Consider the following 21,971-nt stretch of genomic DNA (forward strand, 5'->3'; position numbering starts at 1 on the left):
CATTTTTTCTCCTTCCTTCTCCTCCCACATTTTGTTTCAATTTATAATTTATAATGAGCTCTCTAAAGCAAGAAATAAAAAGCTTGTCTCTGTTTATGGGCTGCACTTCTCAGAGTTAGACATGACTTTGTTTACTGTGAGCTATTCTTAGAGAAATAGATTAGGTGGGATTAAATCAAAAGCCAGCAAATTTGAATTCTGAAAAAAATTCACATGTAATTCAAAGTCTCAATTAGTTTGAAGCCTGAAGCCTCATTTGTATTCCAAATAAGTCTTACTAATTGCTTCCAGTTACATAATCATTGGTAAAATTAGCCTGGTCTTAAATCCATTGAAACTAAGATTGAAAGGCATTATGGCCTGTATGGATCTAAAAGACAAGTTTAACACACAGGAAACCCAAATTTTATGTCACCTGAATAATGAATTTAAAGCTACAAATCATGTCTGTCTTCAGACAGATTGATACACAATGCCAGACCTGTATATGTGCTTTTGCAGCTGTGTGTTTGTACAGTTTGTTTTTATAATGTGCACTGTAAATACATACTGACACATAAACATCCCCAAAATATATTCCTCAGATATCATGTTCTAGTAGTCTGCCCCCAAAAAATATATACTTGACAGGTATGACAGTCTTTTTTTTTTGAGAATTTCTAAATGAAATGGCTGTGGCAAGCTGTACCTTAACCAGAAAGTGAAAAAATTTAGTACAAACTGATACTGAAATAAAAGCCATGGGGCATTGGGGTTTTTATAGCAATAATTATATTTTCTGTAACAGAAATTCTTACATATAAAATATACCTATATGCCAATATTAATTTTATATTGAAATCTTGTTCTTGAAATACTTTAAAAATACATTTAAGGGTCAGGAACCTAGTGAACAACTCCCTACTATAATCATAAAGCACAGTTATATATTTTTTAACTTATTTAAATGTGTATTATATAATTAGCATTTGTATACTATGTTAAGCCTTTAGTAGTGTTTTGGGAGTTATCATAGTAATCCTTTTCAGTTTGATGAAAATCTTGAATCTTGCAGCTCAGTCTCACTCTCTGATGAGCAGCCCCTGGCAGGTTCATTGAGACTGTTTGCTCCTCTGTGCACTGTAGTTTAAAATACACATAATCTGGTAAAATGCCAGTCTTTTCTCAACCTTCCTATATCCCACACCCATGTTTATTTCACCTGCCAAATTCAAACAAATCTTATCTAAACAATTAAGATAAGCCTCGAAGTAGTCTCTATAGTCAAATCAGCAAACCTCTCAAAGCCAGAACTGAAATACAATCTCTCTAAATTAAACAGTCTACAATGGCAATCATGTTTGTATTTAAACATTTTATTCTGAAAGGATTACAGCATTGCTCTCCACTTTTTTTTCCTGCCTAGACAAGAAGGCGACATACTGAGTCAAACAAAATATATTTGTTCTCTATGAGCTGAACTTGCACACTTTTTGTAAACAAACTGTATAGGTGTATGAAGTTTGACTTCACATAATCAGTAACTGCTGTCCTTAACAAAGTAGGCACTTGTTTGAAATGTATGTAATGTAACTGTTTATATTAACTGTGTACAGCTATATAAAATCTGGTGATATATTTTCTTGTATGTGTGAATATATATTTACATGTATGTAGAAAACCTCTATCAATACAGTTTTTATATTTGGGATACAATTTAGGGAACAGGGCAGCTGTCTAAAAGTTGAATTATAAGAGAAAAATCATGCAAAAGATTCATTTCTTTCAATGCAGTCTTCTACTTTTGTTGCTTCACATTTTGCAAAACATATTCATGCTTAATTATTCTTATTCTATTACTTCCTAGAAATGCGGGTGCATGTTCTTGAAGGTATTTAAAACTCTTGAGTAATTTAAAAACAGTCTGAAGCAACAGCTCAACTTAATCCATGGCTTCTGCTTGGAAATTTTGTTTACTGTTCTGGTTTCTTACACAAGCTTTAGATCAAGGTGAATTACTGCCACAGTAAAACTGTGTGCAAGCAGTTGTAAGTGGTGTCTTGCCTCTGATCCATGCGGTGTGTACCTGTGTTGAAGCCTCAGTCTCCCTTGTGCTTTGTGCACTTTAACATTGTCAAGATGAAAACTTTGAGTATTTCTTAATAGACAAGTAAATCACAAAGGTACTGAGGGCAAGGAGGTAAGTAATAATATGAAGTTATTAATTTATGGCAACTCAGTGCGGCCATACACCACCTACCAGTTTTTAGTGGGGTTAGGGGGATGGTTTTCAAGTTATGCAAGTCATATTTAAGAATTCTTTTCTTTCACTTATTTTCTGAGGATCTTTGAAAATTATACAGCCATGACCCTTGTGGGATTGCCACAACTTACATTAGCACAGGGACATAAAATTTTAGCACTTTTGTGTAAACCCAACATTTATTTCAAAGAGCCCCATTTGGGATTTAACTTTCTGCATTGGAGATTCACATTTCTTTTACTTAAGATAAAGAAGAATCCCAAGAAAGTAGCAGTAGTTGTCAAGTTGTTGGAACTATTACAGATAAAAATATGACTGTGTAAATTTTGGATAAATTATGTCAAAAGTGATATGGGGGAAAAGGAAAATCTGGGGTGGGGGGAAGGGAGGAGGGGGGTAGTATTGGGAGGTAGGGGTGGGAAGGAGGGGCAAACCAAGGGATGTGAAGTTTTGAAGTCATGGGTTTTCTATGTAACCAATAAGAGACTTAAAGTTTTGCAGATTAGTTTATTTTAAAATATAAATACTAAGTATTTATCAGATGTAAATCTGGGTTTATTTTGCAAGTAGCTTGATATTACATCCAAACATAATCTTTATAGGAGCAAAAGAAGTCACTGCAGTTTGATCACCTTAGGCTCTTTTGGCTCTTTTGTTGATGACAACACTGATGCAGGTGTTTTTTCTTCTACTTCTGAATTAAGCACTTCAGCTCTCAGTCATGCCAGTGAACCTGATGAAATTGTCTGCATTGAAACTTTTTTCCTGGTTTGCTTGGGTTTGCATGTGTCATATTGCATCTTCCTCCCAAGACACCTGTCAGAGAAGACTTTCCCTCTGTATTCACAGACCTATTCTGTATCTATTTTTTTCCTTGTTTGTTGATAAATCATAAGTTGATCAAGCTATGTATTATCGGCCTTGTTTTTCTTGTATCAGAGTTCTCAAATTTTTAAGGTTTTGCCAGTATGCTAATTTTCTAATGGTGTTGGATTTTGACCACTTTCAATTTACTGTCTGTACATTTTTCTTGAGGAAGCTATTGTTTTTAATTAACTCAAAAATAATAATTCAAGGAATATCATTCAGAGTGACACATTGGACGTACTCACATACTTATGTTCCTTTTTTTTTTCTTGCAAGTACCCTTTTTAGATAATTTAAAATAATTATAAGTCCTGTGAAATCTGGTTGAATTAATTTTAATGGTAGGATTGTGCCTAAAAAAATTATGTAGCAGTTTTGAGACTCTAATTATATAAAACTTACTGTTTCTATATTTTTATATATTGATGTAGGTTCTTAATAACAACAGAGTAAAATTTTTGTTATAAGACTGGTTGATGCCTTTTCAGTTTTTTTTTCACTCTTCAACTTACAGTAATATTCCTGGGGTTTGGATGATTTCAGTGGAGTAGAAATATCTGGGGATCAAAGCCCAGTACAAGTACCATGGAAGTTGGAACTTCTCGGTATCCTATAATCTTGCATGTTAGAGTCTCATGAAGGGCATAACAGCTGAGCAACCCCAGATGAGTGCCACACACAGAACTGTGTGGTAAGAGGACTGTGGTTAGTTGCTGCAGAAACAGGAGGTCCTTCACTCAGTGAAGAAGAATAGATCTGCCTTTGTATTTTACTGTACTGACCATCTGTTTCTGCCATTTGTCAGAGAAGTTCTGAAGTCTTGCAGAAACCTCCTGGTGTTCTTCTGGAGAAAGAGAGCAGATGTGAGAGTGAGGAGGCAAAGATATGCAGGAGGAAAAAAGGAGTGGCCTCTTGAAGCAATACTGCTTGGTTTTTGGAGTGTCACGGAGAAGTCAACTGAGGTGGAAATTAGCAGGAAGGACTTGGATGGGTGGTTTGCTTGTTTGTATCCCTGAAGGATGGATCTGAGTAGGGCAGTACAGGTTCAGACGTGGTTTTAATTCAGCTACTGCTTCTTTATGAGGACTTAAACTGTAATCTGTTATCAGTCAAGTAGGATTTGGAAAATGCTTAGTCAGGTTTTTTGGGACACAGCGGTGCTTCCAGGAGGTTTCAAGAAGGAGACACTTAATTTTAGATGGTGTCCAGAGACAGAAAAGCTTAGGAAGCATACTTGGAAAGGCCAGAGAAATGGAGTGTGATTTGAAACCTGCCCTGAGAAGAGGGAAGGGTAAGACTAAGAATTCAACTGAATACCAGTTTTCTGGAAGTCATCCATATGTGATTGTGCTAATGAGAGTTTTATGACAAAAAAGTTGGATCTGAATGGTCTGGTTTATAACACTTTTTTTTTCTTTCTGAAATTCTACTCAGTGGGAAACTTTGAATTTTGGCGTTTTCATTTTAAAAGGAAATTCCAAAGCTTTGGACTTTGAAACAAAATAAGGTTTCCAAGGACTGGGTAGCTGTAGGAAGCTGTCTTTTCTCTAACAGCTTATGTAAGTGGTACTATTGGTGGATTTAGATTCATAGCCACAGGGAAATGTAGGTTAGCTGTGTCTGTCTTGCCTATTGGCTTTGGTTTAGTGGCAGCTGGTAGTTCAGTGCTCCTAGATATATGAATATCAACAGCAGTGATCTGTCTAACAAAGGAAAAAGTACAGCAACTTCCTTTTATAGTCTTCCTGACAATACGCTGGGCATCCTGCAGCTTCCTGCTGATGGTGTTCTCTCATACATTTCGTCTTCAGAATTACATTTGCTGGCAAGAATTTTGATCTTCTTGTTGGCTTGGTTACTGTCTTGCCCTGAAGACTTGAGGGTGGTGATAATTTATTTTTTTGTTTATTTTTTGTATTTTGCTTTGTTGGTGGTTTATTTTTGGGTGGGTTCTTTTGGTTTTTCTTGTTTTTTAAAATTATGTTTCTGTTCTAAGTTGTCTTCTGTGTACATGGAAGGAGATCCATCAGTTTTCAGTTCAAATATACCTCTGAAAATTATCATGTGTCCTAATCTTACTTTTTTACAAGCAACATATCCTTCTGTCAGGGGACATAACTTCTACACTTGTAAATCACTTGATACTAATAAAAATAGTAAATCAGTCTCTCTGCTTGGATTTTTCTTTTGTCTTTCCAGTTTCAATCTAATATCTAATTTGGCTTTTCTAATGTGAGATTGTATATATATTTTTTAAATTCAATTTATATTATAGAAATACAGAATGGAAAGAAAACTGTTCCATTCTGCTAAAATTTTTATATTCTGCCATTAGATAATAAGATATAATTTCTGTCACAAATATACCAGTTTATATTTCCATGTAGATTGTAACCAAAACAGTGACAATGTCAGGAAAGCTGAGGAGCAGCAAGAATTCCCCAAACCCTTTAATTTGGTTATAAATCCTTTGAAATTTCTTCTTCTTCTTCTTCTTCTCCTCTGTTCTTTATAGTACTAACTAATAATTTGTGATTGATCCCCAACCCCTCATTTTACTGGGTAAATTTTTTGTAGTCATCTGTTGACCCTGGCTTGCTTAAATAGAAAAATAAATTGTTGGCTTGTAGTTCCAATAATTTTTTTCCTGTGGGCATCTGGACATACTTGGTTCAAATTTGATTTAATTATATCTATCTATTTGTATATATACGTAATTATATATATGAATCAAATAATTTTACAGTTTTAGGGCTTTAAAGTGGAGCTGGTTTAATTGGCAGCACTGGCAATAGGAATGCAAGAAAATAACAAAACTGTGAGATCTTGACAGTAAGAACTAAATTTCTGGGTCTGATGTGATTGAAGTTCTTTCTGTTAGAGCAAAAGCCAATAGATATTCTTCACTTTCATAGTAGTCAAGGCCAGGAAATTTCAATGTCAGCTTTGAAACAAGAAAAAATCGCTTTCTAAACCAATGACATGGGTGAAAATATCCACCGTCTGCAAGACTAATACAAACCCTTCTCCCGTTGTTTGCATCAAAGTATACTGGAACTGCAGCCTGGCTAAAAATATTTTCATATGAGGAAATTAATCTTTGTCTGTGTTTCATCATTCTATTGCCACCACATATGGAATCCTTTGGTTAGATGTTTGTGTAGTCATGCTGATTGTAGGGGGCATGTTTAACTAGTAAGCTTGGCTACATAAGGAGACATCATTGTTTTCTTTCAGTTCAAATTGCCTAGATAATGGAATTAAATATGCAATTGTTCTGATTTATTTTGCCAACTATTATGTTCTGTATGGCAATGATGTAGGTTTGCCTAAGAACAGCAGCTCATATCCTCACTCCTCAGAGTATGAGGAGCACACCTAAAGTGTACATCCTAGTGAGATGTTGGAGTGATAGATATGATATACAGGTTTAGATGAAGCATGTAGAAATATATTTGTCTTTGGAGGCAGAGACTTGAAGGATATATCCTAGGATCTAACTTCTCCATGTCCTTGTCTCAGACTGATTTGCTTTAAGCAGCTCCCTGAAGTATGTACACTCTTCTGCATACCTGTTTTGTTGAAAGTACACAGACCTGGCACCATTGTGTTTGCCAGGCGTTCTCTTATCTCCTGCAAGCATTCAAACAGAAGTGTTCTATTGCTCCCCGAGTAATCCGTGGGTGATCTTAACATTGAGCAAAAGTCAGGGCAGGAACTTAGGCTGAATTTCTTAGCTCAGGTGTAGACAGTCTCTGGAAGGAAAGGGGAGTGGAGTAGGGAGAAGACAGCCACAACTCCAAATAAATAGTTTAAGGGTTGCAAGTGTGTCCGTATATGAAAATGTTGCATAAGCATAAAAGTGCTGAAATGTTGGATAGTATAAACTGAGTTTCATAATATATCCTGGGTTTAATATAGCTGTCTGTATATAGGCTTTTATGTTAGTGTTTTCTTAAAGTAGAGCTCTCAAACCTATCTTGACCCAGTTTCTATTTGCATGCTAATTTTAGTGTCCAGTTCTACAAGGCAAATTTGGCACATTTTTAAGCATACAGATAGCGTTATTGAGCAACAGGGGTTATTAAATACAATGTATAATACTGTGCCCTGTGTAGAGGGCATCTTTAAGTCTCTGTTGCAACAATGATTACACTTGGATGAGGGAGGGAAGTTTAAAAATACCCCAAATAATTAGTAGCAGATTTTTGCATGTGCCCCCTACCCCAAAAGAAAACAAAAAAACATGTTGCTTCCTGAACTGTTAACTGTTACATAGGCTGCTACATTGCTTTCTGGTAAGGGAAAAATAGAAGAAAACCACATTCTTCTTGAAAAAATAAAGAATTTTAAAATTATTTTTTGGTTTAGTCCTAAAAGTTAGCTTTGTGCTCTGCTTAGAGGTACAGTGTGACCTGCTTAGTTTAATCAAGGTCAACACTTTTTTGTTTATAATTTTCTTAAACTGCAACTGTCTCAGGCCTGGAAAGGGGAAACATGATAAGTCCCAGACTCAAAGTGCTATCTCTAGACGGCAATCAGAAACACATGAGCTTGAATTATATTCTGTAGTCTTTAGGTGTATACAGAATTTCTCTGTGACTGTTAAGGACATGGATTTATGGGACAAAAATTAACTTGGTGCTGGGTCTCTAGCTCTGATCAATGTTGCAATTTCTAGATTAATCTCACCTAAGGAATTATTCAGTTTATTGTGCAAGTGCACATACACACAAACACACAAAAAGCCCATTACAGAAAAAGGGTACAAATTAAGTACAAATTAATGAAGTTCAAAGTAGGAAAAGAGGGGTGTAGTATGATAAAAATTATTCATTGCCATCACATATATTCTAATGCAATATTTTAAATTTCAAGATCTAGATGAGGAAAACTGGATTTATATAGCTTTTAAATGAATGGTCACTGTGCTTGCACAACTATATAAGAGGAATACTGAAAAGCACCATTTGAAAAATAAATCTTTGTATTAGGTGAGAACCATTTTTAAGTAGTTAGCACAAATATTTCCTGTGCCTTGTGACATGTTTCTAAAACAAGTGGGGAGTCAGGGTTCCATTTCTAAATGTGTGTACCTCTTAATGATTTTTTTTTTTAATCCAGGTTAGGTAGATAGAAGTCACTGTATTTGGGCTGTTCCACTGGGTTTTTTTGATGCTGAAAAAAATACAGTATGTGTGTGGCACCAGAATTGGTTGGGAACAGGAAAGGCATATTTTGTATCCATACTAAATGTGTCGGCTTAGTGCATAGAAGACTTGACCCTTGTCAGGTGTTTTGAAGTTAACTGGCTGACTTATGGATTAATGAGTTTAAGACTGAAGTCAACCAGTGACAGGAATGAGCTTTGTTGTGTGAGTGTGTGTGTGTGGCTGTGGTGCAGATTTACAAATTTTTATAATGCTTTCAGCTGGACCATGAAAGTCTGATGTAAAGCTTATCTCTGATCTCTGACTATGGCCATACTTGTGGGATCATGTTTGTGTGTTTGGGGGGAGGGAGACGAATTCTTTAACACTTGACACCTGGCTCTGCCAGGTTTCTAGCTATACTATACTGCACTATTCAAGGCATTAGTAAAGTTAAAACCTTAACCTGTATGACCAGTAGGTCATAAAAAACTGTCGCTGAGTATTGTGACCAGCTTTCTTTCACAGCTGGATTATCATCCTGAACAACTAACTCTTTTTTCTTTTCTCTTTTTCATAGCTGTTGTGAACTTGGATAACTCTGTGGTTGACCTAGAGACGCTGCAAGCCCTGTATGAGAATGTGAGTAATCAGAGGAAGTCCATAAAATGTAGGAATACTGTGTGTCCATGTGAAGGTATTTTTACTTGGCATCAATAATATTCAGAAAGCTTGTAGAAGAAGTCCTATTTTGAAGTGATTATTTTCCCCAAAAACAATGAAAATACCAAGTATTTTAATTGCATTTATTCACATTTATTCGCACTTCACTTTATGAAGTGCATATATTTCTACATAAGTAACATGATCAACTTCTAAATTACTAAACAGACATTAATTTTGCTCCTTTTTTTCTTCTTGGGTGTGGCAGTCTTTGATCAATGGAACCAAACCTTATGCTCCACACCTTTGAATTCACTTTGTAATTTCACTAATATAAAAATCCTGCTCAACTAAAAAATAGTTTTGACAACAGAAATAATTCTCTTCATGGAACTGGAGCATTTAATAATTGTTGCTTCAGGGATTGCTCCAAAATAATTTTAATTCTTTGAAAGGACAAGAATTTCTCTGAGGTAATGTAAAAAAAATAGTATAAACTTCCAGGGGCTTCATAAATGTCTGGTAGTAATAAACAGAGAGATTTAACCTTTAGGTGTGTAAAATCAGGGATTCAGAATATGCTCAAGCATGTTCTAGAACTTGACAAAGCCTGTAAAGTAAAAAATTCAAAATGGTGTATCTTAGAAACATGTTTCTGCCTTCAGCTGAGGCCAGGGAACATGGCCCCTGTCTGTGAGTGCAGTGCCTGGATATGTGGAGATCTGCCTAGACATCTCTTGAAAGAGTGAGGAGGCTTTCTCTTTGCCCTCCAAGGAACTTGGAAATATGAGATGTAAAGCTGTGAGCCACAGAATGGCATTGAAGGCCAGTGTATGTTATTGTACTAGATCCTTAACTTCCCTCATGTAGTTTTTATAATGTTAATTAATTTTACACCTTTCAGATATTTGGTTTTTAGACTTTAGTTTTTAGTCACCTGCTTTGGAATGATTTGATGGTTTATGAAGTCCCTCTAAATAATCCACTTTGAGGTGCAAAAAGAGAGATAGTAAGCTCTAGTCTACTTTACAGAAAAACTGAGGAGCTAAACAAAACAGAAAAAAACCATATGTCTGACAAGAGCTAGAAAGGGCTTTTACTATTCATCCCTGAAGAATTAGGTTAACAAACACTGCTCAGGAAGATAATGGTCAAAAGAAAAACCTATGATAACAACATTCCCTAGGAACACTTTGCTTCTTTGCTCCACAACATTTCTGTTTTGGCCTATGGTATTTTATTTTAAATTACTTTTAATCTGCTTCCTTACACAGTACATATGTATTCCACGCCATGCAGTTTTTAGCATGCAAAAAATTTGAATTAATTCTATAAGTTACATGTGTGTGAATGTGAGAGATTTTCTTGTGGGAAGTATGGAATAGATACTGCAGTTATAATCAGTTTTTGCATACTTCTCTTTCTTATTGTGAACAAGTTGTTTTTTTTAATTTCAGTTTGAAAATAAATTCCTCTTATGTTGATAATGAACTAAAACTTTTTAAATGTTTACTTAATATCATCTCTGATATACTTCAGAATCCGAATATAAATGGATTATTTGCAAATTTGCAGTTCATTGAAATAACCAAATGTCATTGTGTCCATTTTGTAATTACCTTCACTTATTACAGAAAATGTCTAGCAAGTGTCCTGATTAAGGAAAATACCATGTGTAAATCTCAGGAAAGACTCAAATTTTCGAATGTCTAATATATTTCTTTGCTTTGAATAGAAAACAGACCAGTCCAACTTTATTATATTTGCTTGGGTAGAAAACAGAAAAAAAACCAAAACCACAACCAAAAACCAAATAGATTACAAGAAAAGGCCTCCGTTTACTTGGACAGGATTTTATAAGGGGACCTGAATTTTAATTGTGGATCCTCTTTTTGATAAAACTCTGTCTTGAAAGAAGCTTTCTTTTTAGTTTACTTTTGTTTTCTTTTTTTTTTTCCTTTCAGCCTTTTGTCAAAACACTTCAGACCTTGCATTTTCTTCCCTTGCTAGCTTCACTAATTATAACAATATTGTTCAATAACTGGTGTAAGTAGTGGGTGGTACCAGAGAGCCTGGCATGTTTGATTCCTCCCTTATTTCTCAATCTCATCCTGTGTTGTAAGTGGAAATAACTTTGCAGCATTTACTTCTTAGCCATTAACTTAATTTTTCGTTCTTAGGGGTTTTTTATTGGATTGAGATTTTTTTGCTGGATATTTAAATACCACTGTACTAGTCCTCAGTCTTTCTATTTGATCTGTATGGAACATATGGGAGCATTTGTTTTACAGTCTTCCTTCAGAATGTAATCATTTTTTCTGATTGCATGTGTCTGGCATAGGGCTTTCCCTTCTTAAATGTGAATGAAATTTGGGCAGTCTCCAAACCTAAACACACCCTAATTTCAAAAGCCACAGTCCCGAGGGTTCAATTCCTGTTTACTGAGGAATTAAACTCCTGTTAAACCACAAAGATATTGTATATATCTTAGTGACTTTTTATAAACTAAGAAGCCTACACCACACCAAAGACCCGAGCCCTCAATAATTTATTTAATATTATTAAGTTGAATTGTATTAAGTAAGAAAGATTGTGTTACTGCAGCATTGTACTGTACAGTCAAATAGCTCTTAGGTGTGATTGTGTAGCTTGCTTTGTGAAGAGTTGTTTAAATACATGTTGATAATTAGTTAGGTATTAATATCTAGACAGTTTTAATAGGAGAATCTGTGTAGATAAAACTACATGTAAATGTGCTTTTCAAAATTCTCTATTGAGAATGCAATCAGGTGATAGCTATAATTAGAGAGAGAGAAGGCAGGTAAAATTCATTCCAGTTGCTGTATGGTGTTAGGGCATATTGGTTGTGATGAGAAATGTAGCAACTGGCAAATCAGTGAATGTTTACTTTGAAAACAGATTGCCTCTTAGCAACTGGGGTTGTAGCTTAAGCATCACTGAAACAGGGTATGTCTGCTTCTGCTTGTGTCTTTGCTATATCATGAAAACAGTTGTATAAAAGTGGATTAAAATATTATTGAATAATTTATCATCTTTCATCTATGGATTTGCCCTTTTTACATCACAAAAGAAACATGCATATTTTCATAATTAGGCTCCCAGTAAATTGACCACACTGTCTTTATCTTTAGAATACTTAGGTCAATGCTTTCAAAAACCTCAAAATGCCTTTGCAAGAGAGAAAGGGCATCCACAAGTCTGAAGCGCATCACACTTCTCTGCCCTTAAGAGTCAAACTTTCTCCTCAATTATTTCTTGTGATTTTTTTTTTCTTGTTTTAAACTAGCAATTACAATGTGATGTCTTTTTTTCTTTGGCAAAGCCGAATTTTGGCATAGCCAAATTGTACTTGAGTTCTGATGATCCAGCTTGAAAAGAATATGGTACTTATTATTCACCAGGGTATCTCTGTATATCCTTGTTTCATCTGCTATTGACAAAATTCCTTAGACAACTCACTCAATGTTTTTGCAATATAGAACACAAACTTTTAAAGTCAAGTTTGCAAAAAAATAAAATTCCATACATTTAAACTGATCTAAACTCAGAGCTAGGGTTCTGTTGTAAGGAAAGAAAAAGCTAACCAGCAAATGTATAAGATTTATGTTGTGAGATGGAAAAGGGGCCTTTATGAACTTTGGTAAGAGCAAATACTGGCTAAATTCATACTCTGGAAGAAAAAGGGGAAAGAATTAAACTGAAGTAGAATATTTTTGCAGTAATTTAATTCAGATTTTGGTGTCTGATTTTAGATATAGTTAATATCGAATTCTAGTACATTGTATTATTTTTTCCACTTTTGATGCTATATATATCTATATCTAGCAAAAATCAAGGAAAGAAAGAGCAGTAGCATTCAAAGAGATGCTAATGCAATCAGGTTAATGACTTTTATGAGAAGTATTTATTGAATGTGTTCTCTCATGACACATATTTGGAAGGCAATATAAAAGCTTTTTTAAAAATTATCCATCTGTAAATTTGAGAAAAAATAGACATTAACAATAAAGAAAGCTAGTAAAATTCTGAGAAATTATCTTTGATAACACCTCTGCAATAGACACAGTATTCCTTTTCAGTCAGAATTTAAAGTACCATTGATGACAATTCTGGGTACCTGAGCCATAATTAGTGACTTGAAATTCAGGTTTGAGACTGAACTTGGACTGTATACTTCAACTTCTTGATTTTGGTGAAGGGTGTAAGCTTTCTCTCTTGAGTTTTGCTCTGGCCTGCCCATGAGTGGATCATGCTTAGCCTTTGTATCTTTGACAGTTGTTACTTCTTTGCATACACAACCTGAGAATAATGGCTTAAATAAGGAGTAAGGAGTCTGCCTAACCTTTGCCCGTGGGATTTGGTGGAGAAACATCAAGAGCTTGAACATGCACGTATGTGATAGATTGCTGTGATAAGCACTCTAATATTTCAGTCTGTGTAGAAGCAGGGAGAGAGAGAACTCTGAGTATTTATTCTAAAATATTTGGAAATAACCATTTAGTTTTATGCTCCATGCAAAAATACTTACTTCTCTTTAACTGTTATGAAAAAAATGTCAAGTGATTTTCCTTCAGTTTAACAGAAGAGAAGATCATTTAAAGACTGTGTAGAAATAATGGAACTTAATTTAATTTCTTAGCATGAGAACTTGTTTACTTTTACAAAAAGCTGATATTTTTTTCAAAACTTTAGTGTAAAAAAGTGTAAATTGAATACATGAACTTTTTGAAATATATAAGTTGAATAAATAAAATAGCTCTTCCTACAGTCATGTCATTTGCACACCTAGACCTCTGTGGCTCTGATGATGTGACCACTGGAACAATGCTACCTCTCTCGGCATCCTTCCAACTTCTGTCTGTAGATTTCCACTATTGCAAAGAGAGTTCTTACTGATTTGAGAAGTGATGGAAACTTTTTTTCTTTTAACTCTCACCTGGGTAAGAGTGTTCTAGATTAAGTGTGGACATGTCCCATTTACATCAGCATTTTTAACACAAAACCAAACCCAAGCCTTCTCCACAACAGCACATGCAATATTTAAGTTAATACTTCTGAAGTTAGTTGTCTTTTTCTAGTCCTCATCCTGTTTCTGCAAGAGTCTTCTAAGATAGGGTTAAAAATTGATTAAATTTTCTGATCCTAGTATCTTGGAAACATCCTTCTTCTCAGGATAGCACTATATAAGAAACAATTGCTACAGTAATTGTATTCACAGATCCTATGTCTGCCTTGACTTTAGCAGAAAAGTGCCTTTGGAGGATGAATCCCTAAGTTTCTTTCCCCACACTGAAGTAAAACTGGGGTAGGGAATTCAGGTAACTAAGTGTTATGAATGGGCCACTGCCAGTATTCTAAAATTAAAAACTGGTAAACACGCGTCAGCCTAGTCTTTGTTGACTGAGAAAGGCCTGATGCCATATAAACAAGCAGATAAAGGGAGGCCCAAACAGGTCAAGGGAAGTGCACTAGTGCACTGCTCAGCACTAGAGGGACCAGGTTTAGGATGCTGTGTGCAGGTGTGGCCTCTGCAGGGCAAGAGGCAGTGACACATTGGAGCAGGGCTAGCACAGAGAAAAAATGATGGTTAAAGACTTGGAGAGGTGTTCTACAAGGAGAGGCTGAGAGACAGCTGGGGTTGTTCAGTCTGGAAAAGAGAACGCTCAGAGGAATCTTACCTGTATGTACAAATAAATACTTCTCTGGGGAGGGGGAGTAAAGAGCACAGATCTATACTCAGGGATGCCCAGCATAAGGACAAGACAAAGTGGGCCTCCTGAACTTGAAATACTAGAACAGGCTGCCTAGAGAAGGCATCAGGTCTCCATCCTTGGGGATATTCAGAACCTGGCAGGACGTCATACTGTGCAAGCTTCTCAAGCTGCCTCTGCTTTGTGTCAGTGTTCACCTAGACGGTCTCCAGGGGTCCCTTAAACCTCAGCTATTCTATTAATCATTGGTGCAGGTACTGCCACAAATTTAATCTCTTAGTGTCCAGAACAAAGTTTATTGCTGGACAAAAAAATATATTTGCAATATTTCCAACCTGTTGAAGTATTTAATATATAAGATCAGACAACTTTAGAGATGACCTTTGAAGAACATCCACAGAAGTGCTGACTAAATACTAGGATATATGACATCACAGACAGGTGACTTTGCATTATTTCCAGACTTCTTGAAGTATTAAGAGAAACTTTGAAGGGCTTTTGCTATATGACTCTTCAATCTCATATTCTTTCTACTTCACATCAGTATTTTCAGCCTTTTCACGTGGGAGGATGTTCAACAATTTCAGAAAAAAGTGTCCAAACTCAAATTTCTGGTTTCAGGTTCCTGATGGAGTAGGCATAATGATTTGAAACAGCTCTATCCTTCTTCTGCTAATCCTCCAAAAGCATTCAAGCGAGAATGCAGGTGCAGCATATCTTATACTTCGGCATTATCTGAATGATTAGAATGTAATTTTCCACTGTTGTCTTCAAGTTCTGTGGTGGAGAAAGTTAAAAAATTAGTGTAATTTTTTCTTAAATGAAAAAAGGTAGATACACTTTTTTTTAACTCTTGGGCAAAATAATGTTTTGGATCTCACTTGGAAATTGCTATGATTGGCAAAAAAAGTGTCAGAAGGAGAAATTTTCTTTTCACTTTTATTCCTTTCCATGCCATTCCATTTTTCAGTACTACTGTTTGGAAAAAAAAATTCCCATAGCTTGGAGCACTGAAAAAAATTGAGGCTCAGTTTCTGTTGATTGGAATATTGAAGAAAAGACTTCACAGTGTGCCACAGAGTTCTTCAAGAAGCTAGGCAGTTTATAGGTACTCTTTTTTTGCTTATTAGGATAAAAATGAAATTAATTTTACTTCAAAGAATTATGCAGTAGTTCTCATGCATTATATGTATGATAGTTCCATTATAAATATGGGGTTTTTTCTAAGTGGTTTTTCAAATACCAAAAAAACATTCAATTGCAGTAAACAACACAAAACCTTTTTCATTTATTTAAGAAAATATATTATTTAAATACATATTTAAAGATCAGATCACATTCAAATGTAACCTAACAAATTTGTGAAGAGAAATATAACTCTCCTCTGGAGTCCTTCAATTCAAACTCTTTGTAAATGAGTAAAGAGGAATTGGGAATGAAGATCATTGTCTCAGTGCATCATTGAATGAGTCAATACTTTGCAGACTGCTAGTGGTCAATATTATTATTTTCAAGATATTCTATTCTCCAGCAGATCTATTTATAGTTAAACTTTGTGGACTTTATACTTTGTGGACTCCTATAGTTTTACTGTAAACAGATGCTAGAAGGAAAAGAAAAATCCATGAATTTGGTTTGTTACGAAGGAATATTTATCTCTGTTGTTTGACTAGTCACAACCATTTTTTTTCCTTTATTTCAGAGAGCACAATCAGATGAACTAGAAAAAATAGAAAAGCATAGCAAGGCATCCAAGGAAAAAGAAAATGCCAAGTCTTTGGATAAGCCAGAACAGTAAGAACATATTTGTGATAGAGCAGTTTTGCTCACTTCTGAAAACTTTCACTTCTGTAGTAAAATATGTATTAAAAAAACCCCAAGCCTGTACCTACTGACAGTGACTCAATTTTTTTAATCACTTCTCCAGGTTCCTCTATGAACTCTCACTGATTCCCAACTTTTCAGAACGTGTGTTTTGCATCCTGTTCCAATCAACATTTTCAGAAAGCATTGGTTCAATCCGTCGCAAACTTGAATTGTTACAGAAACTGTGCGAGGTAGGTTGTACTCTGTGAAAAAATAGAGTTAAATTTCTGATTTTTAATCTTGTTAAGCTTTACTCATATTTCAAAAGTTCGCACTTTATTTACTTAGGTATTTCAAATATTTAAAATCTGAAGGATAGCAGTACATTCCATGATTGTACTTTAACATCGAAGTGAATTTTAAGATTAGCTTTTGCTACTAAATTATATAATGCTTTTGCCATCAGTGTGTATCAGTCTCTGGAAAACAGTGCACCCTCTCCTTTTGTTAAAGCAAAATCTTCTCTCTTCATAGTCACCATCATCACTCTTTTTTAAAGCAATGCCAGTTCAGCTAACCTTGTGTTGGCTGAGAAATGTGCAACTTAGTAATATCTCTGATATCTAGCAGTGTTGTATCTAGTCAGAAGAGATCACCAGAATTTTGCACTCCCATGAAAAACAAATACATAGCTTTAAAATGCAGTTTTCATCAGTATTTTAATAACTTAAAAGCATTTACACTGTTTTATGTTTTACTATGTATTATCTTTTATTTAATGTTTTTAATTGTTCAATCTCAGTGTTTTATTAACTTGTTGATGAATTTTAACATATGTCATTCACAATGTCAGTATCAGCTAAGGATTACTGTTTTGTTTTTCTTAACAGGTCATGTCTGCTAATACTGTACAGATTTTCTGTTATTTTTTCTAAGTATGCATTTTGGAGATAACATTCTCCATTCATATAAAATTACATATTAACATTGTTCTACTTCTGCATGTTGCAGTAGAAGGTAACTTCCTTTATCTGAGTCTTTATACAAGTATTATTTCTAAACACAACGTCAACAAATCTGATCATTAACCATAAATATTAATAGGACTTTGAAAAGATTTTTTTTTCTCTGTATTTTAGACATTGAAGAATGAATCAGGAGTTATGCGGGTTCTGGGTTTGGTTCTTGCCTTTGGAAATTACATGAATGGTGGAAACAGGACACGAGGACAGGCTGATGGGTTTGGACTAGATATTCTGCCAAAACTGAAAGATGTCAAGAGCAGTGTAAGTTGATTCAAGACTTCTGAAGGCCTGAGAAGGTTAAAATCTCTGAAAATTACTTTGTTTATGAGTGAATGGTGTGAAGCTTATGAAGGCATGTAGAAGGGACTTCTTTTGCTACTATGCTTACCTGATCACACTTCTAGAGTTGGATGCATTTCTGTAGAATTCTAAAAATTAACCATCTGTTTTCACTACTGTACAAACAAAAATATTTAAAATTATGTTTTAGTTCTTAGTCTGATGTAAATTTGATTTTCAGTACACTTCATCGTTTCAGCTTTTCTTGTAATTAGAAGCAATTCTATGATCTTACTGTTAAAAATTTATTACAGAGGTGGAAGGAGTCCCATGCTGATTCAAAATATTTGTGAGAGGAAAAATGTCACTCCTGAAAATGATTGAATAGGCATCCAGAGCATTCGGGATAACCCAAAATTCATTCTTTATGTACACCATGATTACAGAGTTAGTATTTGACACTGGAACATGCAGCCACCTGAGTAAAGGACTTCTTGATTCAAGATTTGTCTAGTGTAGTCATCTCAGTAAAGACAATGATAAGTAGTGTTTTTCCTTGCTCAGTGCTAAACTGTAATTTGTGTGTTACCAGCACTTTTTGTCTTCGGTTAATCATTTTGGGTTGCATTCAAATACCTGCTTTGTTTGCAAGGAAACAATCTTAGAGTTTCTATGGCTAATGAAAAACCTTATCTGAATGTGACAGATTATAGCAATAACTCTTGAGCCTTAAAATTTGTTGCTGCATCTGTCTGGCGAGTCACTGTCAAGATCTTCAATTCTGCAAATGGCAGAAAAAGTGTTGTTTTCCATTCTTGGTCCCTCACTAAATATACATATTTTAGCTGTTGGATTAGGTGATGTGAGCAGAGCTTTAACTCTGAGTTGAGAGAGCATGTCAGCCATTTGCCTTTTTAAATGGGTAGAGGAATTTCTTTCTTGCATGCTGGTTTCTTTGGTAAACCAAGGGAGCAGTGATGTGCATGACACTTCAGAGCAGCTTACTCTAGCTGCACCTTCAAATTGACTCTAAATCCAATACATCACCAGTTTTAGAGCTCTGATCAGTAGGAAATTTAGGCACACTAAATTTAGTTTGGTAACTCAAGACTTCAGTACATAATTTGCTGGAAATATTATGACTATTAAGCTTTCACTTGCAAGATATATTTTCAGTTCATTTGCAACTGATCAGTCAGGAAAGTTATTAAAAAATCCTTTTCAGAAAATATCTGAAAATTTAATTGTGTCAGAAATCCTCTTCAAATGGAAGATTTTTTTGCTGAAGTTTCATTAGAGAGCTTACAGAGAAGAAGCAATTAAAAAGCTCCCTCAACCCCCAATGCTCCCTCCAGCCCCCCAAATTCCATTTTTTAAAAAACTTTCTTTGTATAATTTAACTATGCTTTGGTTATGGTTGTAGTGTTGCAAAAGAACTTGTATATACATGAACCCAGAAACAATTTCTCTTTTCCTTCTTGGGAAATTTCAGAATGTAAGGGTTTGACTTGCAGTGAGGTAGAATTAAAAATATGAGGAGTGTGTTACACGAGTGTTTTCTCTTTCTTCATTTTATTTAATGATTAAATGGAACTTCAGGGTGTGGTTTGTTTTTGTAATTAGAAGCAATACTATGCTTCTAATTGGTTTGGGTGGTTTTTTTGTATGTTTCAATTTTTGGTTTGTTTTTTTTTTTTTTTTTTTAATGAAGGGACCAAACCAACAAAGTATTTTTTGCACACTAAATATTTCATTTATCTGAATTATCTTTTCTGATTTTTTTTTCTGTGAGTTTCACTAACACAGCAAACTCTATCCTCTTCTATACAGGACAACAGCAGAAGTCTTCTATCGTACATTGTCTCATATTATTTGCGTAATTTTGATGAGGTGAGTGAAAATTAAAATTAACTCTGTTAAATTCAGACTAAGCAGCCCAACTTACTAAATTTTCTCTTCTTTTAGTGAGATACAGAAATATGCATAAATATTCCCTGTGATTTCAGCTATATATTTTAGTATACAATAAAAGTAATGAGCACTAGGTAAACGTTCATTTGTTTATTCATCAGGATGCTGGAAGAGAACAATGCATCTTTCCTCTTCCGGATCCACAAGATCTCTTCCAGGCTTCACAACTGAAGTTTGATGATTTTCAAAAAGATCTCCGCAAAATGAAGAAAGATTTGCGAGGTACTGAACCTAGATTAAATGCTAATGTTATGTTACTATTATATCTCTTCTATTCTTGTTTGTATCATTTTGAGAAATTAGATGATATTGTAAAAATAGTTGTGTATTTTTAACTTTTCAGTTAGTAGTTTGCTTTTTTAATTTGCTTTTCTATGACCATTTATGCCATAATCCATAATTTTGTGTAGATAACCTGTAGGAGGTTTTTAAATTAAACAGCGTCAAAACAGTTAAATCTTCTGTTTCAAAACCAAACCAAAAAACTAATTTAGTTTTCCTTTTGTGTAAGCTGATTTCAAATCTTTGACCATAAAAAGCACTGCAATTTGTTGAACCATGTCCATGTTTAAAAACAAAAGGTTTATAACCAGGTCTAAATACTGTCTAGCAGATAAAGTAATATGTATGCCATTGTTAAAGACACTTGAAATATCTGGACTTTACTGAACAGTAATATGCAAAGGAAATATTTTTTCTCCTCTTATGAAATGTTTTCTTTAAGTGAATTCAGCAAGCTTAAGATATATTTACTAAAATTTAATGAGGAATATTTATCAAATATTTCTTATTAACATGGGGATCTAAATAGTGAATTTGTTAAGGAAGAGTAGTTTGCACAAATGATCCATGATCTTCAATATTATTGCAAAAAATCTCTGCTAAACTGGTCAGTTATGTTACTGTGCTAAATCTTTGAGGGAGAGATACAAATCGAGGAGTGATATTACTGTTACCTTGCTGCTTTTAAATGCCATGCCTGTAGAGACCTAGGAATGGTTTGGTAATCCATTAATCCCTGGGTGACCTAGAATGGGAGGTTTTCTATTACAACAAAAATATAACATGGTTACCAAAAGAAATCTGACCTTCTCTTCTTGCTCCTATCAAACTTTCTGTTTGGATATTTGAAAAATTATTTTGAATATTTTGAGTATTTAAAATATGTAATATTTTTAGTATTTGAAGTTGTATCAAAGTCATTCAGGGTGACACTGAGTAGTATCATCCATTTACTGCTCCTGAACAACCTAGAGGGCAAAAGTCTCAGAATTCAGTCATGAAAACGTGTTTCTATACTTCTTGCAACTTCCAGATAATCTCAGAGCTGACATCTAAGCTTGCACGTGTAGAAGATACTTAGGTCTTATTTCAAAAAGATCCTTGAATTCAGGTGCATGTTAACAAATATACATTTCCTCACAAATTCCTCACAAATTCACCAAAAATGGCTTTTGATACGTGAATAGTTGGCTATTTTCACATCAAAGTTGAAATTTGCACACAGATATAAATCTCTTGTAGAATAAATCCACACTGTGTAGTGATCAAAGCAGAGGTTCTGTAAAAATGGAAATTACACGCTTCAATCTGACTTCAGATTGCAGTTGAATTCTTTCTGTGCTTTCAATCCAACCCTTAGGCTCAGGACTCTGTTGTCAGTCTATTTTGTAGTTAATGAAACTGAAGAATAACTACAAAGCACCCTTGCTCTTTCCCTATTGCATTTGGTAAAAACGTTTTTGGGGACAGTACCAGCAGCTTCATCTTATCCCGAATATGAAGTGACAGTTTCAACACCAGACTGAAATATCAGTGATGACTTCTTAATAGTCTCCAGATATGCAAAATACTTTGTGTTGGCTTTCTTTTTCAAAGAAAAGCGACAAGATAAATTAAAAACCATTTGTGTTAAAATATTCTATGACCACAAGAGCAGTAGTAGTAAAATTTAGTAATAAACTAAAAATTCTGTGTATTCTGATAGCTTAATTATTGAGATGATTTCAGTGAGATAGAATAGCCTGTCTCAATGACAATAATTTCTAAATAGAGTACAAGTTTTAACAGAATGTATAAAATCACTTCAAAGGGTTTTTTTTCCTCTTCATATACTTTAAGTACACTACCAGATTTACTAATGAACATGTGGAATCTTATGAGTTACTGGAGCTAGTAAGGGCCTTATCAAATGTCTGAACAGGAAGAGGGTTGTATGATGCTGAGAAAATGCTGA

General features: G+C 34.6%; 1 protein-coding gene across 3 annotated transcripts in view; it reads left to right on the forward strand.

The window, feature by feature from the left end:
* FMN2 (formin 2) overlaps positions 1–21,971 on the forward strand; it is a 154,494-nt gene that overhangs the window by 74,855 nt on the left and 57,668 nt on the right. For all 3 annotated transcript variants that reach the window (XM_030946252.1, XM_030946254.1, XM_030946253.1), the window contains 6 exons: positions 8,840–8,901; positions 16,357–16,448; positions 16,582–16,711; positions 17,600–17,746; positions 19,595–19,654; positions 19,837–19,957. In XM_030946252.1, coding sequence (XP_030802112.1) covers positions 8,840–8,901; positions 16,357–16,448; positions 16,582–16,711; positions 17,600–17,746; positions 19,595–19,654; positions 19,837–19,957 — 612 coding nt within the window. The remainder of the gene's footprint in view (positions 1–8,839; positions 8,902–16,356; positions 16,449–16,581; positions 16,712–17,599; positions 17,747–19,594; positions 19,655–19,836; positions 19,958–21,971) is intronic.

The sequence above is a fragment of the Camarhynchus parvulus genome, chromosome 3 (genome assembly GCF_901933205.1).
Source record: "Camarhynchus parvulus chromosome 3, STF_HiC, whole genome shotgun sequence".
NCBI classification, from domain to species: Eukaryota; Metazoa; Chordata; class Aves; order Passeriformes; family Thraupidae; genus Camarhynchus; species Camarhynchus parvulus.